Raw genomic sequence first — 26060 nt, forward strand, 5'->3', positions numbered from 1 at the left:
CTGTCCACCCTGCTACTGGTTCCCAGGAGCAAACTACCAAGGCAGAGCATTCATACGCAGCTGGTGCTGGGAACGCCTCGGGCTCTCTCCATGGGCAGGCCAGAGTGTAGCCCAGTACCCAGTGAGTGCAAAGACTATGGATTCTGGGACTAACAGGGCGTGCTATACAACTGGGTCTCCGGAGATTGAACATGTCTAACTAAGAGGCTGAGATCTCAGATTGTCCAAAGTAGAACACTGCAGGGTTCAATGCTCACACGGAAGATTATAGATCCTTCATGTGGTTCATGTGCCAGGGTAGGTAAAACCACCTAATTGCATTCCCTCAAGTAACACAAACCAGCAATCTCGGTAAGAGAGGCCGGAAACAGCTTTTACAATGACAACCCCTGGAAAGTCTGCTTCTTATGGTCTTAAAATGTTACTCAAATCCATCTGTGATCTCGGAGCTCTTTTCTGATGAATATTCAAAAGGAAACTTTCAGGTACAGCCAGCACCATGGCATAGCAGGTTAAGGCTCCTCTTGCAGTGCCAGAATTCCATATGAGCACTAATTCAAATCCCAGCAGCACAACTTTGGATTCAGCTCCCTGCTAACAGTCTGGAAAAGCAGCATAGGATGTCTTGCATGCTTGGGCCCCTCCACCCCTGTGGAAAACCCAAAAGAAGTTCCTGGTTCCTGGTTTTGACTAATCCAGCTCTGACCATTGCAGCCACTTGAAGAATGGACTGGCAGATGGAAGATTTCTCTCTATCTCTGCCTTTCAAACAAATAAACAAATCTTAAGAAAAAGAAAAACCCTAGAAATATTGTCTAATATTCATAGAGCCAAACATAGTGTTAGTAGCTTAATGATCAATTGTACAGAATACAAGAAGCATCTTTCAATCAATTGATATGCTATGCTTGGTGCAAAAGGCATAAAGATAAGAAATTCACAACCTCCCCCTTAAAACATCACTTCACAATGGAATTAGCCAGTAACCTCGAGCTTACACACTGAGACTAAACCTAAAAATTCGCTAAAGTTTCTATTCTTATCTATACCAGCATTTTGTGACCATTTTCTCACCCCTCAGAATAAAACAACAGTCTCTTAGCAAACATGTCCATTTATCAAAAACCAGGATGAGCACACAAATAACTATGTTCATTATATATTCTCCATTTTCAGGGAGATTTTGGGACAAGACTGCTTTATTGAAAAAGGTTAGCATTTTATTTAGCAGGAAGGTGAACTGACCACCCAGGTTAGAAATCAGAAAGACCCAGGATCAAACATTGAACTCAGTCCTTTCCAAGTATTCGAGAGATGGACTAGGAGAAAAATAGAAGTATAATACACGTGGTTCAAGTAATACTTTGACTCATACAGAGGATACCAATGAGAAAATGCAATTATTTTTGGGATCAGAAAGATATAACCAAGGGAGTGATGATGATGCTATGTTCTAAACAGAATAGTTTCAAATCATCAGACAGATTCAAGAAATGAAAAATTTTAAGCAAAGGGATTGGCATTTGCCAAGACAATGAACCAACCACAAAATGTATAGAAGAAACAGCAGAGTACTAGGAGAGATAAATGTTGCTGTAGAGTCTTGCTGACAGTCCATAAAGCTGCCCTACCCCAAACCCTACTCTGCTCGGGGGTGTTTAACAAAGATAATCTTGGACAACTTCGAGGTGAGGAACTCTGTGGGAACTCTTAGGGAAGCACTTATTTTTCTACTCTTCTCTTCCATCTCACAACATTTTCTTGATTTCTCCAGTTTTTTTTTTTATTATCTCACATTTTTTTTCTGGATTTTCTGGTACAATTTCATAGATCTGGAATTTCCCTACCCCTCCAGAATTCCCACCCCCGACTGATTTTCCCCATATTAATTCAATCGTATAGTATGGTATAGTCCATAAGTCAATTAGTCTGTTATTTAAGTGTGCCCCAACATTGCTGGTACCTACAACATCCGTATCAGTCCAGCATCTCATTGTCTAGATATGTCCAACAAGCAAGCACCTTTCGACTTGCTTTGATTTGGAAATAGGGATCCATATTGCATTGTATATTCCCATCTGAATATGACAGTTTCTATTATGCCATTACTATAAATTCCCTTAAATAAGAAGCCATGAAACAAAGTCAAAAACAGGTATGAAGTTAAAATGAAAAATTTACAGCACCATGGATTCAAAAATGCACCACTGAATAATCAACACATGGGTGAAGAAATACAGAGGAAAACATGAAAGCTTCTTGAATAAAATTGTAAAATGATGCCACTGTGCAATCCCATGAGCCAGCGATGAATTCAACAAGAACAAAGAAACTACTTGGAAGAAATGAAAATAAGACAAAAACATCAAAATGCATGGGATGCAGCAAAAGCAGTTTGGTAAGGGTTATTGATCTTACAGTTTGCCTGACGGCTGCCTTATGTCACAGAGAACACGTGTATTTGTCCTTTTGGGATTGACTTATTTCTTTGAGCACAATGGTCTTTAGCTGGGACCATCTAGTTGCAAATAATATAATTTCATTCTGTTTAATAACTGAGTAGTATTCCGTGATGCAGATGTACCAACAGAGTCAAATGGCTAGTAGACATATGACAAGATGCTCATGCTCCCTAGCCATCAGGGAGATACAAATGAAAGCCACATTGAGGTTCCTCCTAACTCCAGTGAGGTTAGCCTACATTCAGAACTCCATTAACAACACCTGTGGCGTGACTGTGGGGAAAAGGGCACCCTCCTTCACTGTGCGAGTGTGGGCTAGTACAACCACTATGGAGATCAGTATGGAGAGTGCTTAGAGAATTGCAAATAAACCTACCATATAACCTAGCTATTGACTCCTAGGGATATATTCAAAGGAAATGAAGCCCTCAAATAAGAAAGGATCTGTAATCCTATATTTACAGCAGCACAATCTACAATAGCAAAGACATGGGGAAAAAAAACCCAGATGTCTGTCCAAGGAGGAGTGGTTAAAGAAACTAATTTTTTCCAATTTCTTTTAGCTTGATATAAAGAAACAAGAATAGTGTCCACCTATGCCTACAGGCATAATGGAAAAGTAATTTCTTTAGATGCAATTTGCTTTTGTGTGAAAAAAAAAAAGGACAAGAGCTAATATAACATTTACCTCTACTCATATTCATTTGGAAATTTAAAATGTTTCTTTTTCAGTCTATAAATCTGTGTCGGTGATTTATAAACAATGTCATTAGGTGGAACTGGATGTAGTCCAAGTCTTTTTAGGATTTAAGTAAATTACATGTGTGTTTATTAGCATATGATATGTAATTTCCTGTTCAGACAATTTTATGAGCACCTGATTTTGTCATTTCCCCAGGGCTTTCCAAAAATATGTTTTTCCAACTTGGTTAGTCTAGTCAGAGGGAATATTCCTTCCTCAAATGCCAGATATCACACACACACACACACACACACACACACACACACCCCTCTGCTTCTTGTATCTTCCAAGGGTTGGAAGACTTCCAATTCTGTCTATTTCCTGTTCTATTCACCTATATTGCAGGTGTTGTGAAAAATACCATCCTCCCTGGTCTGACACAATAGTCTAGTGGCTAAATCCTCACCTTGCAATCACCGGGATGTCATATAGATGCTAGTTTTTGTCCTTGCTGCTCCACTTCCTATTCAGCTCTCTGCCTGTGGTCTGGGAAAGCAGTTGAGACAGCCCAAAACCTTGTGACCCTGCACCCATGTGGGAGACACAGAAGTTCCTGGCTTCTGACTTCGGATCAGCTTAGCACTGGCTGTTGCGGCCACATGGGAATTGAACCAGCATCTCTCTGCATCTCCTTCTTTCTGTAATCTGCATTTCCAATAAAAATAAATAAATCTTTTTTAACAAAAAGGAATATACATGTTAAACAGATGAGCTGTATGAATCATACCTCCCATACTTTCTGTCATTATGATTCCTCAACAAAGACAGCAGAAGCTTCTGGCTCCTGGCTTTGGATCGGCTCAGTTCCAGCCATTGCAGCTGCTGGGGCATGAAGTAGCAGATCGATGATTTTTTCGCTCTATCTCCTTCTCTCTGTAAATCTGTCCTTTAATAAAAAAAAATTTTTTTTTAAAAAAAAGGGCGATAAAAAGCCAAATGTAAATAAAAGAAAAGTAGGCAAATTAAAAACAATCCAGTGTATTGGCATCTGAGAAATGTGAGATTCTATGTCAATGTGTGGCTTCTCAATGATTGTGTGTGGGTCTTATCCTTTCCTATAAACATAGAGTCTCTAGGCTGTAAGATGATCTTCATCCATCACACAAGTGCTCGTAATGACAAGCATCATCAAACTCCAATAGTCTGGAACCTTGAACTTACTACTGAAGGAAAAACAAGTAAGAGAGCCCAGAGACCCATATGTAAGAACTCACCACCCACCACTGTAGTGTAATCATTCGTAATTACTCTAGTGGACAGTGGTTTGCTTCCACATTGTTCCAGTATGTATTTTTTTAAATAAGATAACAAGGAGGGCTTTTTTTTCTCTTATTTTATTTTATTTTTGATGATGGTTACATAGTTGATCAGAGTGGGAAGGCTCAAGGGTTAGGGGAAAGTGGGTGAGAACACTCTTTCCACCTTTCCTTCTAAGGGAAGGAGGGAGATGAGGGGAGAAGCCACACCCAGCCTCCCTAACGCCTCAGTCCCTGGGATGCTGGAAGACCACCTAGTATCATCCTTGGATCCCCAGTGTGAAGCATGATGTGAGAGTTCTGCTTAGGTAATTCTGAAATGCTGTCAGTCTTGCCACTCCAAGGATGAGGAAATACTTCCAAAGTGCCTTTGCTGACATAATCCACCTTGGAGTCTCCATTCGCCTAAATACTTACTGTCTACATGTGGCTAGGGTATTTGATCAATTTGTTCTGTCCTCCTTCCTCTATTATGGTACCAGATGTCTTCTGCAGGCTCCAATCGACTGCCATATCCTCCATGTGTATTTGGGTGTGCCATCCAGTGCTCCATCCAAGTCACTGAGGTGGCCCAGTCCTGACACATACGCTCCACAGTCAGACCACAGATCCTGTGATTCTCCCTATGGTTGGAGTTCTGAGTCCAGTGGCTCAGTTGGGGGTCCCCAAAGACACTTCATCTGAAGTGATCCCAGTCCTGGCTCTTGTGTGTGCTTGTCAGCACGAGATCTGGCTCAGTCCTTCACCCAAATCAGCCTACGCATACACTAGAAGTTGCAGTTGCTGGATCAGTTCCCTTTCTAGCACTGTCTCCCACACAAACCAATGGGTCCTGCAGCCCAGCTTGACCCTGACCACCACACATTTGGCCCTCAAGTACATAAGCAGGAGCTGCAGTCTAGCTGGACTGACCTCCAATAACCCCCACCGGCCAACCACTAGTCAGTGCTTGCCAGTATGTGCAGCAGATTGGTCCAGTCAGTCCCACCTCCCATTCAGCCCTCCTGCACATCAATGGGCATTGAAGCCTACCTAGCTCAGCCAAAAAAACTCACTATCCAGCCCAAACTCATGGCAATGGGTGCCACCATCTGCCTAGCCAGGCCCACCCCTATCCCTGGTTCTCATGCTCACCAGTGAGCACTGCAATCCTTCAGGGACATGCCCACAGTTTCTCTCCTAGATCCACTCCCAGTCCCCGATCTTACACTCTTCACATAGTTCTGCAATTGTCAGCTGATGCTTCAGCAAAGCCCAACAAACCTACACCTACTCTGGCTTATGCTTGCATCAGTAGATACAGTTGGTTAGCCCAGCCTGACACTTCCCCTAACTGGCTTACATGTAGGCCAACAGATGTTGTAGCCCTGTCAGGCCTAGTCTGCCCATGATCCCAGTTCTTAAACTTGCCAGTGGGAGTGGTGGCCCAGCAGCGGAGTCCCCCACTGGGTGCCAGCTGGTCCTCTAGCCTGACCCAACCTGGCTTTCTCCCAATTCCATCTCATGCTAGTGGATGCTATAACTCAGGCAGCCAGCTCCCAGTCCCAGCCCTAATGTAAACTAGCTGGTGTTGTGGCCTGATCTGCCATATCCTGCTTCATGCCCTGGTTGTCTGATCTGTTAGTGGATGCTATGGATTGACTCAGCCTGGCCTGCCCCCAGACCTGAGCCACATCTATGCTGGCACTTACCATAACCTGGCCTGGGTTGGGCTGGGCTGGGCTGGGCTGTTCCAATTCTTAATTCCTGTGCCCACCTGCAAGTACTATGTCCTGTCAGAGGAGTTCTGAAAGCTCCTCCATCAGATCTCCTCCCATGGCAGATTTCATATACACCGGTGGGTCACTGGTTCAGCCTGACTTATTCCACCTCTTGTCCTAGAAGGTACAGCGATCTTGTCCAACCAGCCCCCCCCATTCTGGTTCTTACTGTTGGGTGCGTCACCCTAGCCACAACTGATCCATTCCCAGAAAGAGTTCTCACATGATTCAGCAGATGCTGAGACCTAGCCCAGACCTTCCTACACCCACACTGGCTCTCATAAGCACCAGTGGATGCTAGATTCTAGCAGTCTGGCACACCCTAGACCCAATTCACACCCATACTGAGGGACACTGCAGTCATGTCCAGCCCAGATCATCACACCCACTCCAGTTCTTGCATTCACCAGCAGATGCCACAACCCAGGCAAGACATCCCCTTCACTCCCCAAGCAGGCCTGTTCCCAGCCACAGATCTTGCAAGTACAAGTGGCTGCTTTGACCCAACTTGGCATAGCCCTTCACCCATCTTGACCTTTGCCATCAGAGTCTGCAGCTTGACTTGTCCCAGCCAACTCACAGTCCCTACTCTTGCTGGTAGGTGCCACAACCTGGCTGTGCAGTCTTCTCTCATCCCTGTGTCATGCAAATCAGTAGGTGTAATAAACTAGCCCTGAGGACTAGCACTCCAGCCAGGTTCCTGTACATGCCAGTGGTTAAGGCTGGCCAGGCCCTGCCTGGTCTACTCCTCTCCAGAACCGACCCATATATTTGCTAATAGGTGGAGCTACTTTTCCCAGCCTGATCAACACTCAGACCTGGACTCTATACTCACCAGCAGGAGCTACAGTACATCAGGGGAGTTCCCCAAGTTCCCCCATCATGCCCACTCCCCAACCCAGATCTCACACGTACCAGCTGAGTGCTAGGTCCTTACCCAGCATAGCCTGCCCACTCTGTCCCAGCTTTTTTATTAGCTGGTGAATGTTGCAACTGGCCTGCCCCAAACCTTATTCATGGGTGCATGAGTGGGTGCTGCAGCCTGGACCTGCCCAGTCTGTTCCCTACCCCAGTACCCATGAGTTTTGGATGGTTCCATGGTTATGCCTAGCTCAGCCCATCACCATCCCTAGCTCTTAAGCTAACCAGTGGAAGTTGCAGTTTCACAGGGGTGGGACCACATTTCCCCCACAGAAACTACCCCCAGACCTGATTCTCTCGCATGCTGGTTGGCGTAATGACCCAGCCTAACATTACCTATCACTTGTTCCAATACTTATTGGCTGTGATCTAGTCCTGCCAGGCAGGCCCCCAGTCCTAGCTTTAGATTGGGCCTCTGCATGGTGTTTGGCAGTGTTCCCTGCTAACTAGCCCAGCTCAGGTCTCCCACGTGGACTGGTGCATGGGTCTGACACATAAAGTTCCTCTGGCCCCTCCCCTCCACACTGTCCAGTCTCAGTCCCCTGGCCTACCTGCAAGTGCAGTGGACTTGTTGGGACCACTGTGGGAGTCATTCAGAAGTCATTCTCAGCTGCAACACTCCCTCAGTGGTCCTTCCTCCCTCACATACCTCAACCCCTTCCCCTAATCAATCTATAATCCTTGCACCCACCCAAGAGTGCATGGGTTCCCCAGCCTAGCCTTCCAAAACCCAATGGGTGCTGTGCTTGCCTGGAGCTCTGCCCACCCACCAGGATCCCAAGCTCCTGGCATGTGTGCTGGCCTGGGACCTTATCCATCCACACACCCAAGGTCCAGGCCTATTCACACTTCCTGAAGCTCTGTCCAATAGCACACCAGGCCAGCCTGCTAACCTGGGGCTCTCCCCTCCGCTCCCCACACTCTGCCCAGAAGCAAACATGTGGAGAAATGCCCAGGCTCACTCCATCTGCCTCAATGTGATCCCCCAGGTACTCACACACCCCTGCTGGTGCTTTCCCCCTAGGTCCCCAGGCACCCGCAAGCTGCCCTCCCCCCACCATGTTGATACAGGAATGGCAGTGCTGCCTCCCATTCCACTCCCCTGCTCACCATGTGGGGCATGGGAGCATATATGAATATTTAAAATAAAAAAAAACAATTATAGACAGCTCCCAAAACAGAACAATATCCAAACTTTCCATTACATGTACTAATTGGCTTCTTTTGTTTTTCATTTAATGTCCTTGTGGGCCATTGGTCACTTACTCTGAAATCACACATGAATCACTGGTCCCAGGAGATTCACAAATTACTTATGATCGCACAGCTCAATCCCACCCTATTTTCAAATCTGGGCCTTTAGAACTGAAGTCTGTTCTCTTTGTTAACAAAGACGAAAAGACTCCTCATTTCATCAAAAACACGTAAGTAGGTCAAGAGAGGTATTCAATGTGTTAATTAGTATCTTTGATACTTATTCACATTTCAGAAGAAGTAAATAACATTAGTGTATACTCTAATCTTAGAGATTCTGATAACACGTAGGAGTTCTAACATTTAGAGTTTAACATTGGAACAGCTTACCTCAGGTTGTATTGAAATTCAAAGAATGGTAGATCAAAAATAAACTGCAGAAACCTAAAGGCAATGGTCACATGTCTACCTGGTAGAGATTATTTTCTCTCAGGATGCTAACAGCACTCTGCCACCCATAACATTGTAATAACTAGTATTGCTAATATTTGACTTGGTCTTTCTCAACTGATTTAAAAATGAAAAGGATTACTTTGAAATTTCTTTAAGACTTATAGTGGAGTGTGACTTTCTAACATTTCTGCTCACTAAGTCAATTGCCTCCTTCAACTCCTGCCAAATCCAAGAATTTCTAACCTTTTCTCAAGCCAGCATCCTCATGTATCTTGATCAGTAGTAATAGTTAGCAGTCCCAAATGTGCACTCTTGGTGATAACTCTTCACAACCTACCAATCTGCCACATAGTCTACAGTCTCCATGCAAATGGAGATTCTAATTATTACCACTCTACTTAACCCATTATCACTTTCTGAAAGGCTTTCCTATACAATCTATTCCTATTAGTCTATAGTTCACATTTCCAGGGGGATCAGGTTTACAGCTCTCCTCTGCTTCTTCCAGGTTCACTAATGTGTTCTTTGCTGCGTTACAGTTTTTTCATTTTCATCAGACTTGATAGCTCAAGCAACTTTGTACTGACTGATGTGACACTTAGGACACTGAGGTCCCTTGGTTTTGTGTTTCCCATAAAGTTTTCAGTTTCAATTTGCCTTAGCATATACAGCCCTTTCCAAAACTTCTACAAAGTTCTGTATTAATTGGTTTTCTCTTATAAATCTAAATCTACTCTCTGAGATTGTTCACCCATACTGCATTAGAAGATTCATATAATTAAAAGTATTATAGGTTTAACAATAGATTATAGGTTAAAAATACTGTAGGTTAAAATTATATACATACAATAACTTTCTAATCCATGTTAGTAGCAAAAATCCAAATATGTATGCCTGAAGATAAATTTCATATGTCCATTATAGCCACATTTAGCTGTAAGTAGATTTTTCTTACTCATTTTGCAAACAACAAATCTAAAACTGAATACCTTCATTTTTCCTAATTCTTTATCGATAGAATCTCATAATCTAAATAAGTCTAAAATTTTACCAATACAAAATTTAATTAACATTAAAATACATAAAACTATGTGCATGTATTTTACTTGAGTTTAGGACAAAAAAAATCTTACATGTTTGCTAAATACTCTGGTTATTGATGATAAATGAATAATAGGCATCATAATATAATTTAGAGTTTTCCTAATGATACTTTTCTAATACTTTGAACTATTCTTCTTGTCAGAAAAATTTATCTCAATATTTTTGTCTATTAATATAATCTATTAATTCTATAGGATTGTGAATATTATACAAACAAATGCCACAAGCCGAAGAAGACGTGCAGATCCTAAGCAACTGGACCTCTAAATTTCCAACTTTTTTGTTGACCGTCATTCCTGGCTTAGAGTTTATTCGTGCCTGGATATCCATTCCTTTCTGTTGCCTTTATGCAATTGCTCTCGCGGGGAACAGCATGATCCTGTGTGTCATCCTCACCCAGCAGAGTCTCCATGAGCCCATGTACTATTTCCTCTCCATGCTGTCAGCCACTGACCTGGGCTTGACTGTTTCTACAATGTCTACTACATTGGGCATTCTCTGGCTTGGTGCAAATGAAATCAGTCTAGACGTGTGCATTATCCAGATGTTCTTTCTTCATGGGTTCACTGTCATGGAATCCGGGGTGCTGGTGGCAATGGCTTTTGACCGTTTTGTGGCAATCTGTAACCCTCTGAGATACACTGCTATCCTCACTAACTACAGAATCTCTCAAATGGGCCTCTTAATGACCATACGCACGCTAGTACTAATAGTACCACTACTCCTGCTCCTGAAGCCTCTGTGTTTCCACAGCATCAATGTCCTTTCCCACCCTTACTGCTACCATCCAGATGTGATTAAATCGTCATGCTCAGATACTCAGGCTAACAGTATCTGTGGGCTGGTGGATCTCGTCCTGACTACAGGGATAGATACACCATGCATCGTTTTGTCTTATATCCTAATCATATGCTCTGTCCTCCGTATCGCCTCCGCTAAAGAGCAGCATAAGGTCCTCAGCACCTGTGTCTCCCATATTGGCGCAGTTGCTGTTTTCTACATCCCCATGATGAGCCTGTCCTTGCTGCATCGCTATGGTCAATCAGCCCCCAAAGCAGTCCATTCCATGATGGCCAGTGTGTACCTGCTCCTGCCTCCTGTGCTCAACCCTGTCATCTACAGTGTGAAAACAAAGCAGATCCGCAGAGCTCTACTCAGCTGTCTCCTTAAGAAATAATCCAACAAGATTATTTCGAAAAGAACTGAGGTAAGTGACTTGCACTAGAACAGAGAGAACCAATGAACACTTTTCATGTCTTTCATTTGTTCAACAAATATTTTGTGTTTCAATTCTTCAAATACAGATATAATAGTGTTACTCCAAGAATTTTACAGTCTATTAAGGGAAAAAAGAAAATAATAAGCATCAAACAGATAATATTCAGCTACTGTCATTTCTTGATTTTTTTATATTAATAAAGACAGACAAATAACATCTATCCCTGATCTGTGGTACCTGACATACAGAGCACAGAAAAATATAATCTACATGAATGAGATAATCAAACCTTTTACAGCCTGAGGAGTGGCTGGATGCTGTGCTTTTTTTTCCTACCAGGTTTATGTTGATATTTTCATTGGAGTGTTAAGCTTGTGATTTCAAACTGAAATAAAAATCTGCATTAATCAAATTAGGTAAAAAAACGGAAAGGAGGCAGGAGGAAGGGAGGGAGGGAAACATGACTAAGCTTCTAAATCTGTCGTGAAACATGAAATTTGTTCAATATGTAAAAACAAAAAGAACACTTTTTAAAAAGAAATGTTCTTCACTGGTTGAAGCAACTGTTTTACTAATTTCCATTTACTCAAAATAGTTCAAATAAATATAAAATATTGTGTATTATATACTATTGAAAAAATTGAGATCTAGAGCTATCTGGCCCACTGGCTTTCACATGGCTAACATGAAGCAAGGCTGAGACTTTATTCCATATCTCTCATATCTCAGGTACCATATTCTTGTTTATTTTTTACATTTTTATTTATTTAAAATTTTATCCTCTTTCTTTCTCCTTCTCATCACCTTCGTTCTCTATTTCTTTCTTCTTTTAGCATTTTAAATAACATATTTTGAATTTATATTACAGTAAAAGGCTTAAGAGCAAGTTTAACAACTAAAAAGCAAAAAAAAAAAAAAAGTTCTAGTTCAGTAGGAATGTAGACAATGTAGACAATGAGTATTAACAACAATTGAATGAATAAAATGGCCATTTCACCCATATATGTAAACTTTAAGGTAATGAAAACTATAAAAGTATAACATTCTTTTAAGAAACAAAAGATTATTTATGTAATTGAAAGGCGAGTTACCGGGTGGAGGATACAGACAGGGAGAGGTCTTCCAGTTAACATTCCAAATGGCCACATTTGGGAGCTGGGTTGTAAAGATATTGGCTTCCTTACCGCTGTATTGCATACTCTTTCAAAAACACCTGGAGGGAAGGTCCTAAGACCTAAAAACTTAGATGTTCATAAATTTATGCCACATGTTTTAAAAAGTTACACTTCTTATAGCATACTTTGCTTGTTTTCTTCATGGGAAATCCATAATAATAAAAAAAAGTAGAAATGAGTGTCCATGACTTATAAACATCATTGTTTGTTTAGTATTAGAAACAAAAGAAAAATGTTAGGGACAAGTGACATATGTTTATTTAGTAGAAAAGATTATGAAGGAGACTGCAAGGAAATACGGAGAAGTTTCTTAATCTTTTTCAGCACAATGATCCCTTAGGAATGAAATAAAATATATGCTCCCTTTCATGCAGAATTATTCTATGTAAACACATAAAATTCATAAAATTTCAGAGGCTTTAAATGTCATGAAGGGTCTGCATTCCTTCGTTAACAAAACAAAGAACCAAAGGGGGAAATTTATATTCTCAATCTAAAAGCAGTATTATAGAGAAGCTTTCTATAATGTTTGCTTCTTGAAATGAGATTCCTGCTGACTATATTAAGAGTCAGGCAAAAACTTAAAAACTTCATTGCATAAACAGTAGGGAAAATTTAGGAGAAAAATGAAGCCAGAAACCTAAAGGGATCTCCAGCAGTGGAAATGATAAAATTAAGACAGTCTATGCATCCCACAAACACTGGGGGCAGCAATGCGCACCAACTGGCTAGACCCCATTGTGAGCAGTTCTTTCCAACTCTATGTTCAATGAAGTCATTTAAGAAAGTTGAAATCATCACGTGAGAATATTTACAGCATGGGAATCATCAAACCTTACAAATGAGGATTTCTTTCACAACAGATTCAATATGCTAGCACCCCAATGATTGTGGGAATACCACATGTTTTTCCTTATAGGAAAGAACATAGATTAAAAATCAGTAGACAGATTCAACTGCACTCAAAACATTTAATATAAATGGGGTCCGGCGTGGTAGCCCACCAGCTAAAATCCTTGCCTCACATGCACCAGGATTCCACATTGGAGCCGGTTCTAATCCCGCCAGCCCAGCTTCCTATCCAGCTCCCTGCTTGTGGCCTGGAAAAGCAGTCAAGGATGGCCCAAAGCCTTGGGAACCTGCACCTGTATGGGAGACCCAGAAGAGGCTCTGGGCTCCTGGCTTCGGGTCAACTCAGCTCCATCCTTTGTGACTGCTTGGGGAGTGAATAAATGAACAGAAGATCTTCCTCATTGTCTCTCCTCCTAAAAAAAAGTTTAATATCTAATGTGTGAAATGCCAACATGAGCAAAATAAAACAATCATATGATCATTGATAATACAAATTTTCTTAGTGGTCTTGCCATCTAATGTGAGAGGATTTTGAACTGCACATGCATAAGATTTTAGCAACAATTCTATGGAAATATCATATCATAGTTTCACTGTTTGTGAGGGAATGTTCTTCTATCTTAAATAATCACAGGTACTAACAACTCTATCCTTTTTTCCCATGTGGATTGCATGGCCCCGGGGTTAGACCATCTATCACTCATTTGCTTTCCCCAACACACTAGCAAGAAGCTGTACCAAAGCAGAATGGATGGTTCCTGAGCCAGGAATATGACACAGAATGCCCATACATCAAGTTAAAGCTCTGTGCCACAACACTGGCCCTCACTATGTATATTTTACATGAGAAGAATATGCAAACATTAGACTTGAGTGATGCATATTTGACATCTATATTGCTGGAAAGACAGAGGCCCCTTAAGGAAGAAAGAATTCTGCCTCCAGACTAATGTTTGGTCTAGAGACCCAACATAAACATCTCTAGGTCACCAGCTTGCCAACCTTTCTTGTACAAAATTCTAATTTATGCAAAACCAATCATGTGAGCCAGTTTCTTAAAGACTCTTCCTTCCACAAACACACAAAATATTATTGGTCCTAAGTTTGGATACAGCCATTCTTCCTCATACTGAGTCAAAAAACGTATCCTCACTAAGATACGTGTCCTCACACATAGCAACTGTATTTAAAACACCTAAAATGAGAACCAATCTAAAATTACCATCAACAGGTAAATAGAAAAGTATAAACAGAAAGATGAGATATGTAATCTCAAGCACATCAGGCAGAGTCAAAAATAGATGGTAACAAAAGGACATGGTACTCAGTTACATGTATCTGGAACTCTAGACAGACAAATAGCACATGCACTGACCTAAGCAGACCGCCATTGGTTCAGGCCCCAAATAAGGGAGGGTTGTGTGAGTTAAACAGTAATAAAGTTTCATAAATGACAGAAATGTACTATATTTTGGAAGTTATAACTTTTATGTAACTATATAAATTTTCCAAGCTTATCAGGATACACACATAAGGCACACACAATTCACCTTATTTCATTGGTCAGTGAAATTTTGCAACTAATATTAAATAAGATGAGAAACATAGCTTCTTGCTAATGCACGGAAAGTATCGGAGGCTTCCCAACTCATTGGGTACCTGGCATCCCCATGGGAAACCCAAGCAGAATTCCTGACTTCTGGAATTCTTCCTCTATGATACTGACTATTGTGGGCATTTGAAGCGTGAATCAGGCAAGGAAGTTTCTCATTTTCTTTCCCTCTCTCTCTTCCACTCTGCCTTTCAAGTAAGCTTTATTTAAAAGATATTTGTTAAAAAAAAAAAGCATAGCAGAAAGCACCTATGTGATCAAATATAATATACATATCAATTTTTAAAAAACAGCCAATTTTAAGGGAAATCGTTTCTCTTATGTTATTTTTGCTGCCAAAGCTTTCTTCCTGCATTGAAAAACCCATTCCCATAGATCCCTTGACTTTGTGGATCTGCCCTCCGTTTGCCTCTGATTTGTAAAAATTCAATTAGCAAACATTTAATGTCTATCTGGAAACATCTGATACTCATTTACACATAAACATGCATTTAGAAAACAAATATGAAAATCATAAAACAGAAACATGTAACAATGCTTGATTTACATCTTAAATACCAATGTACACTACAAGGAAAGGCATGAATTTTGTGAAAATATGCAAAAGGATGCATATACAAACCACAGAATTATTAGTACAAAAGTTTTACTTTGAGTTCTGGCTTTTCATGCCTTTGTTCTACATTGCCAGAGAGTAACTGACATATCTAGGTTGAGTATAACAGAGTAGCTCGGAACATTCTCCAAGGAACTTGTACCCCACATGGTGAAAACATCTCTATTGAGGCCCTTTATTAATTTTATCCATTAATACATTTAAATAATATATAATTACATAATATATGTGTTATCCTTATAAATACATACACATTTTATATATACACATACATAATATATACCCTTTTATAACCAAACCTTTGCAACAGAGAAAAGTTTTAATAGAGAAAGGATAATACAAGGAATTGTTCTCAGAAATCACTTGGTTTTGTTTATAATAAAATGTATCAATGGTTTTTAATTCCACCCTGAGCAAGAGGGGTGCCGGGAAGAATTTCTTGGAAGCGAGGATAAAGGCATTAGTTCACTTCTAATCTGGCTCAGAAATGACAAATATATTATTTGCTCTTGTATGTGGAAGTTAATATATATAAAGTATAAAAGTTGTGTGGGTAACATTATTTAGTGCATAGATTATTACAAATATTCTATTCATTAAATTGTACCATCTACTTTAAAATACATCTGTCCTTTCTCATTTTCTTATTATTATTATCTTAATTCCCACATTAAGTGGTATTGATATCCCTGTTTTCAAAAATAAGAGGATATATATGCATGTATATGTATATATACATATTTGTGTATCCATATATACATATAATATTTACATATGAAATAAATAAATCTTATTAGTTGAACTCTAGTGGAGCATTAAACTTGCAATTATAAAGTAATTTGAAAGCATGTCATCATTAAAATTAAAAGAAAAAATAAGAAAATAGGGATAGGAGGTAAGAGTGAGTGATGGAGGGGCGGGGGGAGGGCAGAAAGTATCATTACGCTTTTAAAACATATATAAAATCTATGAAATTCTTCCTCTTTGTATATATATTTAAAAGTTCTTCTAGGAACAAAAATAAAAAGTAAACATCATACCATATCCCATAAATATGTATGATAATTTCTAATAAAACATTTTAATACAAAAAAGAAACAACATGAACCAAGATAGCCACGGGGCAAAATTAACAAGGGCCAACTCAGAGTAAGTTGACATTATTACAAAAGGCAGTGATAGAGGAGCAGAAAGCAGAATCCATCACTTTCATTTAGGCTTAACTTTGAAGCAAAGAAGGGAAGGAGAGAGTTTAGATAAAAAGAAACACGTTAAACTGTTGTTCCAATCATTTAGTCAAGACCATTTCGTTCCCTAAAATCAAAGTAATCGTCCTGTTCCTTCTAGGAGTGCACCTATGAGTTTGCCTCCCTCACTCAGCCATAGTCTGGAAGATGCTAGTGGGAAATGTAGTCCACATATGTGATGCTGGACAGGAATCATTGTTAACACATAATATGAGATGTGAAGTAAGCACTTTAGTAACTGCCATGTGCATCAAACTCAGGGTGGAGGGGAGGAAGAACAAATCAACACAAGAAAGAACCAACCAAGAATCCAAACCTGGAGACAGAGAAGCCAGAGTAGCGATGGGCTGCTGACAGTAGTTCAACAGCCAGTCACTTCTGGCACCACATGTCTCCCATGAAGTCTCAAATCCTCAGGAAGCAGTACATCGGAGAGAGGGATTTAGGAAACGGTTACTATTCTCTTTATGACATTTCACTAATATGGAAATCATTTAATGTAGAGTGGTAAAGATTTCTCAAGATACAGCATCTGATTGGCCTTGTTTGGGTGAGCTATCAGAGTCTCTGGTATTAGTCAATGATATTTATGTGCTTAGTGCCAGTTCATCGAGCCCCATTTTTTGCTTGGGAACATGATCAGAAATGGAGAAAATTTTCTTCACAAAAACCTACACACTTACACCTACTCTACAACTATGAACAACATTTGTTCATTGGCATAAATTTTAAGGCAATGGTGAAGATCCTAGGGACTAAATTACCAAACAGAAGAATATTGTCAACTTTCATGTTTCCCTTTCAGCAAAAACACTTAAGGCAAGAATTACCAAGTCACTAATGAGATGAATAAAGGAAGAGTTATATCAAATTATACAGTAAACAGAATACATTAACATGTCATGTCATTCCTGCAGGCCAGCAGAGAAAGACCAGACATTTTGAAGCAAAAATTAAAAAATAATCAAGATTAAAAATATATATTTTAAAAAGAATAGGAGCAATAACATTTTCCTTAGGTATAATTTAGATTATTCATAAAAACTTCATCTTGTTATATTAAAGAATTACTTATTCTGACGGCTACTGGTTTAGGAACACTACGCAAAATTAAATATTTGGCTACTAATAGCAAACAGTGCTCCACATCATAATTTTTTAAAAAACTAATAATCCTTAGTCTGGGACAATTTAGTAGAATTAAATAAATTATTCAGAAACAATTGCAAAAACGATGGTCAACAATAACTCAAGTCCATGTTTCTGCATTGATTGTTTTATGTTGAATAGAAAAGCAATATTCATTACTCAAAACTGATTTCCACCATATCTCGTCATGCTTTGACTTCAGTTCCAAATTTCTGTTGAAAGAGCAACTCCCTTGGAGTTCTGTGAATTTGTCATTCTATTTCACCGTTTGTTTCTCAACTATAGGATTCCAATTGCTCACTGTAGGAGCTGTAATGCATGTAACTAACTGGTACCACTACACTACAATCTGGAGATCGTTTCAAAGCTTTTGTTCCTCCAATTAGTTGTACACAAAAATCTATGTAATTGACTACAAGAAACATATAGCACAATTTTAAAGGCAAAATATAGGATGTCATCTTAAGTGTTTTATCCATCTTAAAGAAATTATTCAATTTTATTCAAATGATGCAGACACAGAATTCCTGTGTCAATACTTGTTTAATTTTCTTTGCTTGATGTTTTTCCACTTGTTGAAGCATCCTCATTCCAAGTGTCAGCTCACTATCCTGGGAACAGAGAGATGCAACATAACAAAATAGCACAAAAATCCCACAGGGCTAGGTATCCCTATTGAATATGTGACTCTACCATGACAGTTTCTTATAAAAATTCTCCCTGAATTCAAGGATAGTAATTCAACTAGTCTATAGTTATTGCACCTTCAACTTCTACATTCGTTTGCCTTTTACTTCTCTCCCTTCTGAAAGGTAAGAGTCTCTCCTACATAACCCTGGTCCTGGCTTCCAAGCCCCCTACGTCAGGTTATGCTTCTTTCAGAGTAGAACTGTTTTATCTGTTAGGAGTGCTTGATGCTAAACTTAACAGTGACCTTGGAATAGAGGAAGAAATGCTAAACTAGAAAATATCAAAGGAACTAACAAGTTGGAACCAGATGCTCATGTCCAAGTAACTACAAAAAACAGCAGTTTGCTATTTTTGCTCTTGTACAAATAAAGGAAAATACCAGTTTCTAAAATCAACAAATTAACACAATGTCTCAAACTTATTCTATTAATCTCTCTCTAAATATAATATATTATCTTGAAAATAAAAATTATTTTGAGGATTAAATATACAAAGTGGACACCCCATGGTTATATACAAGGCATAATTAGCAAACGATGAAAGAACAAGGACTTCTATAGCACAATCTAAGAACACCAGCAACAGTGTTTGCTATTAGTAATATTAGTAGTTTTTGAGAAATCATATTATTGATGCATAGGAAATGAAATTAATAATCTATTAAATTTTGTCAAATTAATACTTATTATTTTAATTACAATTCCTCTGGCTTATTGTGAAGTTGAATTATCTTACTGAATTTCTTTGGCGACTTCCTCCATAACGCACTTGTCCATTTTTTTCTATTGTGATTTTACATTTTCCTATCATAAGAAAGCACATCATCCAACTAAATGTTGAATGTGGTTCAAATATTCCCCAAGGCATGTTATTATTATGTTAATCTATAGAAATTGCTTTTTCCATAAAGCCATCATTTTAATTTTACCAAATGAAATGAATCAATCTTATAGCTTTTACTTCATCATTTGAAAACTATTTTCCACTCCAGGATTATATAAATATCTATTTACATTCTATTTTAAGACACAAATGTTTGTTATTAACATATCTAGCCATCAGAAAATAACTTCACTGTATTTTATGGTGATATTTATTTACTTGTTTCCAATTGGGTAGTACACTGAACTCTTTTTCAACAATTCACTTCATTGTTTTATTATTACTGGTTTATTCTTAAATTGAAGTTCATCTAGATTTCCTCCAATACTTTTAATTCTGCCTCAGGATTACATTGGTTTCCAAATAAATATTACATTCTTTTAATTATGTCAGCATCGAACAAAACAATGCAGATACGATCCTTGTGAGTCAGGCTTTGTTAGGAAGCACAGCAAATCCTCCATTTGGTAAATGTTGCAATCCATCCTTTCAAGATGATGAATTTATTTTCTGAAGTTTTTTTTTTTATCTCAGCTAAGTCAATTCTCAATCAGAAAACGTTCCAATTTTTCTGTTTGAATATAAAGGTCGTATGACAGATATATTATTTTAGTTTTTAGGTTTACATGCTTTTCTCAGTGGAATCAGCTGGGCACAGTAATAGATTTTGTCAAGAATTCTTTTGCAGCCAAGCTATTACTTTCTATAATGCACTAATTCATGGAGAAAACTTATATTTAGTCTTGAACTATGCCTTACATATCATAAGAGGTGTGAAAGTAAATTAACTGTAATAAATTTATAGTGTTTAATCCTCACCACAATTATAGAACACAACTCCATCACTCAGAAAAGTCCCCAAGTTTCCTTGTGCGTCTTCCCTAAAAATCTCCCACAAAGACACCCACTTGCTCCTGTCATTTAAAAATTGTCTATTGCAACTATTTCACAAAAGTAGATCATAAGACACAGTCGTTTGCTTTCAGTTTCTTTCACTCAGCATAATGTGAATCGCCTCGTGTCATCCCGTCTATTAGTATATTTTCTCCTGTTCCTGTTTAATAGAAATCTGTCTTATCCTTTTTTTCACCGGTTAGTCAGCTGATAGGTGTTTGCATTACTTTCAGTTTAGGCTATTGTGAATACTGCTGAAAATATCTGTGTGTTTCTGTCTTCTGTGTACATGGGCATTCATTTTGCCTTGAAAGAATCCCTGGGGCAGAACTTCTAAGTCATATGTTAAGTTTTTGTTTCAGTTTTGAGCAAGCTGTCTACCTGTCTTTTCAAAATGATTGAATTCTACATTTTCACTACCAACATTTGATGTATGACATTGATGGGGATGAGGCATTAGGAAAATTTGGTTTCCACATAGATGTCCAACTAGATTGAACAATGCTCTATAGTTTTGTGCACTTTATTGAACATGTAATAAAGTTCAACTAAAATAATTTCAATTTCTAAATTTAGGAAGTGAATATCCTACAAGAAAATTCTCATGCCACAGATCATAATGTCCATCTTCCATAACTCTACTTCCCCAACTTTCCTCCTGACGGGAGTTCCTGGACTTGAATGGGCCCATGCCTGGATCTCCATCCCTTTCTGTTGCCTCTATGTAACTGCCTTTTCAGGAAATACCTTGATCCTCTTCATGGTCCTCACTGAACCAAGCCTCCACGAGCCAATGTACTACTTCCTCTCCATGCTGTCCACCACTGACATCGCCTTATGCTTCTCCACACTAGTTACAGTGCTAGGAATATTCTGGCTCAATGCCCGAGAGATCAGCTTCAACGCATGTTTATCACAGATGTTCTTTATTCACCTTTTCACTTTCATGGAATCTTCAGTGCTGTTGGCTATGGCCTTCGATCGTTTTGTGGCCATTTCTCACCCCTTGAGATATGCTGCCATTCTAACTCATGCAAGAATTGCACAAATTGGTTTGGCAGTCGTTACCAGGGGGACAGTCATTCTGATGCCACTAGTCCTGCTTCTTAAACGTCTATCATTCTGCCATAACCGTGTACTCCACCATTCCTACTGCTTCCATCCTGATGTCATGAAGCTTTCTTGTTCAGACACAAAAATCAACAGTGCATTTGGTCTAACTGCAATTATCTCCACTGCTGGAGTGGACTCCATCTTCATCCTGCTTTCCTATGTCCTGATCATTCGCTCAGTTCTCAGCATTGCATCCCCTGAGGAAAGGAAGAAGGCCTTTAGCACCTGCATCTCTCATATCACTGCCGTGCTCATATTCTACATCCCTTTGATCAGCCTGTCATTTGTTCACAGATTTGGAAAACATGCCCCACCCTACGTCCCCACCCTCATTGCTAATATATACTTACTCATACCCCCTGTGATGAACCCCATTATCTACAGTGTGAAAACAAAGAAGATTCAGAAAGCTGTGCTTAAACTGATATGTTCCAAAGAATCTAATTTTTAATAATTACAAAACCATAAAGATTTCAATTTTCCAAAGTTGAGAAAATGTATGACAAGTTGATACCATGAAGATGTGCAACATTATGGTTAAATGGAAATACAAGTCATCCAATTCAAGCATCTCCATAATATGATTATCCTTCCTAAACAATCTTATCTTTTGTATCAACAAAATATTAATCAGATTCTCACTATCTCTTAGTTACTCCATTCATTCAAAAAGTAGCTGATCAATTTGCTCTTTCTGTGTTTTAGCTAGAAAGAAATCATATTTAATTCATTTTGAATTAATTTTCAAAATCTATGTCAAGTAAAATATTTCATTTTTATTTCCATATATCAACTAAGTGAGATAACAATTTCTATGATAAAATTCTCCACAATTTGGGCTGAATTTTCCTTTAAAGTTTAATCTACTTCCTCTTTTCCCAATTTTCTGCATTGTAAGAAAATTGTCTGCTAATCACGCTTTCATGTACATTCAGCTTTCCTAATGGCAAGGTTATTATTGACGTCATTTCACCCTTGATATCCACTCGTCCTGATGTTCCAAGACTCATGTTTGAGTATTTCCTTTATTAGACTTTTATGATTGTTCCAATGTTTTTGGATTTTCCTGTTTTTTCATAATTCACCTTTTATAGTGCTTGGTTTGTTTCTGTTTTTTCTTCCTGTGTGTGTATGCTCGTGTGTTTAGACATGTGCATATAAATGTGATTATAGCTGCAGTAAGTCTGTAGATTAGCTAAATTAAAAAGTCTTCATTTTCTTTAAAACTTCTACAGCAACCAGTAGAATAACTTTCATGTCATAGATATGCATTTTAGCTGTTTAATTGAACCTCACATAATATGTTAACAAAAAACTCACCAGAATAATTCTATGCATAAGTCATTCAACATTTATCTTGTAAATTACATGAAAATTTCTGCCTATTTTAGCAAACATTTCTCACTGTTCTGACTTTCTAAAATGCATTGTTGATGGCTATTTTGGAACTGAGATCTCGGGAACATATTCCATCTTGAATAATGCTCATTCTAAGAATAGTGTAAGTCCTATTTTTTTTCTTAAATATAAGGTTTCCCAGACTGGTTGCCAAGTAGAACTTTTTAAAAAAATGTTCTACATGCCAAACTGTATGAATGAATTGTCCTTAACTGCTTATTCGGTTTATTCCCATGACTAATGAATCTGTATTTCTAATATTATTCTAACAGCAAAATATCTCCTCTCCATTTTTGGACTTAATCTAAGACATCAGAATCTTTCAATTAAATTGCAGTTTCTTTATCGGTCTCTAGCTTCTGCAATCTTACCTCCTTTTGTTCTTATGCTTTTCATAAGACAAAAAAAAATTTATGTTTTAAACTAAAGTTTAATTATCTAAGAAATAATGAGCATACTCTCATTGATGAAAGACATTAGAGGAAAAGCCTAAGTTATCTCTGCTTTATTCCTCAAACCCAGTCTCTTCTATCCAGTCTCTAGGAAATCATTATAAAAGATTGACTCTTCCCTCTTTTGTGCTTATAAGTACATAGGTATAGAAAAAAGTAAAATATCAAAAAAAATGAGTCATTTGTATTTCAGATATTTTCCCAGAGATGCTTGGCCTGTTGTTTCAAGACCTGCATAAAATCATCTTGAAGAAGTTCATTACCCAGATTTCTAGGGAGCTCACAGTGGTTTCTTATTAGCTATTCTTCATCTTTTTTCATATCAGTTCCTAGTATTTAGAATTCCACTTTGCTGTACATCTACAGAACCTCTTCAGTAAGTAAATTCTAGGCTATTATTGATTTTTGTAAAAACAGAAATGATGTGGAATTCAACCACTAAGCCTCACTTCATTAGAATTCATTCACATCAACTAACATCTCTTAGTACCCAACCACAACAAATCTAGCCCATTGGACTCTGGTGATTTGAGTTACACTCTCCCACTTAACTCATTCACATAAAGCAGAAGATGCCAGGAAAGTGGCACACTATATCATATAAGTACAAGCATCCAACTCCAAGTTTCATTTTCTTAGTAAGAAACATAATCAGACCAAGAGCATGATGATACAAAATTACATTTTCACTCATCTTGTGACAAAAACTTGTATTTAGTATCTACCCTAAATTAGATTGGGCAAATATTTAGAATACACACATAACAAGATTAGCTTCTTGCCTTAAATGAATTTATTGCATGGTGAATCATATAATGTGCAAAGATATAATTTCATTATACTATCCATTATAGATGTAACCTTTTTCAGGAAACTTAATAAAGTTCACAGATACTGAATAATTCAAATTATTTTAAATAGCAATTCCTCTACTTTACTGTAACCATGGTACAAAATTAAAAACAGAAAAAATAGACCTGAAATTATAGAAGCCACTTAAGCTAAAAATTAACAATCTAAGATAATATTTGAGATAATAATACAAGCCCATGGGAAAACAGGATTTATTGCATAAAATTTTAATTGATATCTAAGGTATGATAATGCAATTCCTTCTGTTTGAAGTATTTTCCATAGGCTGCTCTATGCACTGAATACATAAAAATTATGGTGGAGAGCCAAGCATGTGATAATTATGAAAGAATATTGTTAGAAGAAGAGTTTCTGGTGCAATCATACAATGAAACATTAAGCACTAAAATGAGCTATCAAAATATAAAAATGACAATAAAGAAACAAATTGTTGCTACCATGTAGAAGAAGTCTATTTGAAAAGAAAGGGCTCTATACTGTCTGATTCCAAATATATGATATTACAGAGAAGGCAAAACATCACTTGCACTATTAAGGTTGACAGTTTCCTGGAATTCAGGAGTTTGGGGGAAGCATGAAGAAGATCACAGAAAAATTATTTAAATTTTCATTTGGTTATTTTTTTATTTGAAAGACCAGAGAAATACTGAAAGATCCTAGTTCGCTCCTCAAATACCCAAAACAGCTGGGATTGGCCAGACTAAGCCAAAAGCCAGTAATTGAAGGTTTTCTAAAGCAAAGAAACTGTGCTACTGTGATGAGATGCATACTGTTACGCTTTTAGCAGAACATACAACACCAATCCCAATAAATTATAGATTTGGGGTGATAAGTACATATCAGTGTTGGTTCTTTCATTGTTACAATTGTACCAAGTTGGTGGGAGGTATTGATGATAGAGAAAGTTGTAAATACCGGGGATGAGAGAGATACATGAGACTCTGTGCATTTTGCTGAATTTTGCTGTGAACATAACACTTATCTAACAAACAAAGCTACGAAATGCAGGTTTTTATGTCACACTCCCAGAATATTTCACTTACTAGCTCTGGGATGAGACCTAAGAATCTGCATTTACTAGATTCCCCAGGTGCAACTAATACTCAGGCAATTTGAAGAGCCACTTGAACTATGAACGCAACATTCTATCTCTCTGATATCTGTTATCTCCAGCCTGCCATCCATTTGCTTGGATCTCTGTTTATGAAGAATGAAGATGAAGTCTTACTGTTTGTGGAATAATTGAACCTAAAAATTTAACAGTGGGACCAGATGTTTGGCACAGCAATTAAGAAGACTCCTGGGGTTCTTCCTCCCTGTACCTCAGCCCTGAATTGTTACAGTAGCATATTGTGTTAAGTAATAATTTTTAAAGCAAACAACAACAAAGGATGACAGGTGGGAGTCCCACACTCCACGTTGGAGTTTGGGGTCCAAGTCTCAGAGTTCATTCCAGCCTCCTAGTGAACATGCTTTGTGAGAGAGTAGTGGTGACTCAAGGACTTGAGACTCTACCTGGCCAAACCCTTGCAGCTAAGGTTTACCAGGTCTGTTTCTTTCTCTCTCTGTGTCCCACTTTATCACTCTCTCTCTGATTTAATAACCTTCTCTCTCTGCCTTTGCAAACAAATAAAATTGAATAAACAAATATAATTTTAAGTACCAGAGTGCAAAGTGATTTCAGACTTCTCGAAATAAATTCAAAAGCTATATCCACAAAATTTATATATTTAACTACTTATATTTTTCATGAAAAATATTTCAATATCATGGTAAGTCAGAAGGAAGATCATAGCCTCAGAAAATTCTAGTACAATAAATAATTTTTTACAAAGGTACATATAACAAACATTCCAGATAGCAATCTCTTCAATAAATAATGCTGCCCAAACTAGATCTATTGAGATACAAAAATGAAATTTTCCCTGTTTCTCAGCACACACATAAATGAACTCAAGATAGACCATAGAAATAGATGTAATACTTCAAACTGCAA

General features: G+C 38.2%; 2 protein-coding genes across 3 annotated transcripts; both read left to right on the top strand.

Moving 5' to 3' along the window:
* Window positions 1-6059: 6059 nt before the first annotated feature.
* Window positions 6060-11069, top strand: LOC121145455 (olfactory receptor 51F1-like). 2 transcript variants are annotated; one of them, XM_040964308.1, is made up of 2 exons: window positions 6060-6070; window positions 10145-11069. In XM_040964308.1, exons 1-2 carry the CDS (start codon window positions 6060-6062, stop codon window positions 11067-11069), a joined length of 936 nt encoding a protein of 311 aa, XP_040820242.1. The 2 variants fall into 2 exon arrangements, with proteins under 2 accessions (XP_040820242.1, XP_040820241.1); XM_040964307.1 differs by lacking the exon at window positions 6060-6070 and having other exon boundaries at window positions 10110-11069.
* A 9778-nt stretch (window positions 11070-20847) lies between these two features.
* LOC121145294 (olfactory receptor 51F2-like) lies at window positions 20848-21792 on the top strand. Its single transcript, XM_040964024.1, has one exon. It carries the CDS (start codon window positions 20848-20850, stop codon window positions 21790-21792), a length of 945 nt encoding a protein of 314 aa, XP_040819958.1.
* The last annotated feature ends 4268 nt before the right edge of the window (window positions 21793-26060 follow it).

This window comes from Ochotona curzoniae, unplaced genomic scaffold, assembly GCF_017591425.1.
Source record: "Ochotona curzoniae isolate NIBS_2020 unplaced genomic scaffold, NIBS_Ocur_1.0 scaffold_3223, whole genome shotgun sequence".
NCBI classification, from domain to species: Eukaryota; Metazoa; Chordata; class Mammalia; order Lagomorpha; family Ochotonidae; genus Ochotona; species Ochotona curzoniae.

Excerpts from the sequence above, each read along its gene's own strand:
- LOC121145455 (XM_040964307.1), top strand. The coding sequence starts at position 10,110 with ATGCCACAAGCCGAAGAAGACGTGCAGATCCTAAGCAACTGGACCTCT.
- LOC121145294 (XM_040964024.1), top strand. The coding sequence starts at position 20,848 with ATGTCCATCTTCCATAACTCTACTTCCCCAACTTTCCTCCTGACGGGA.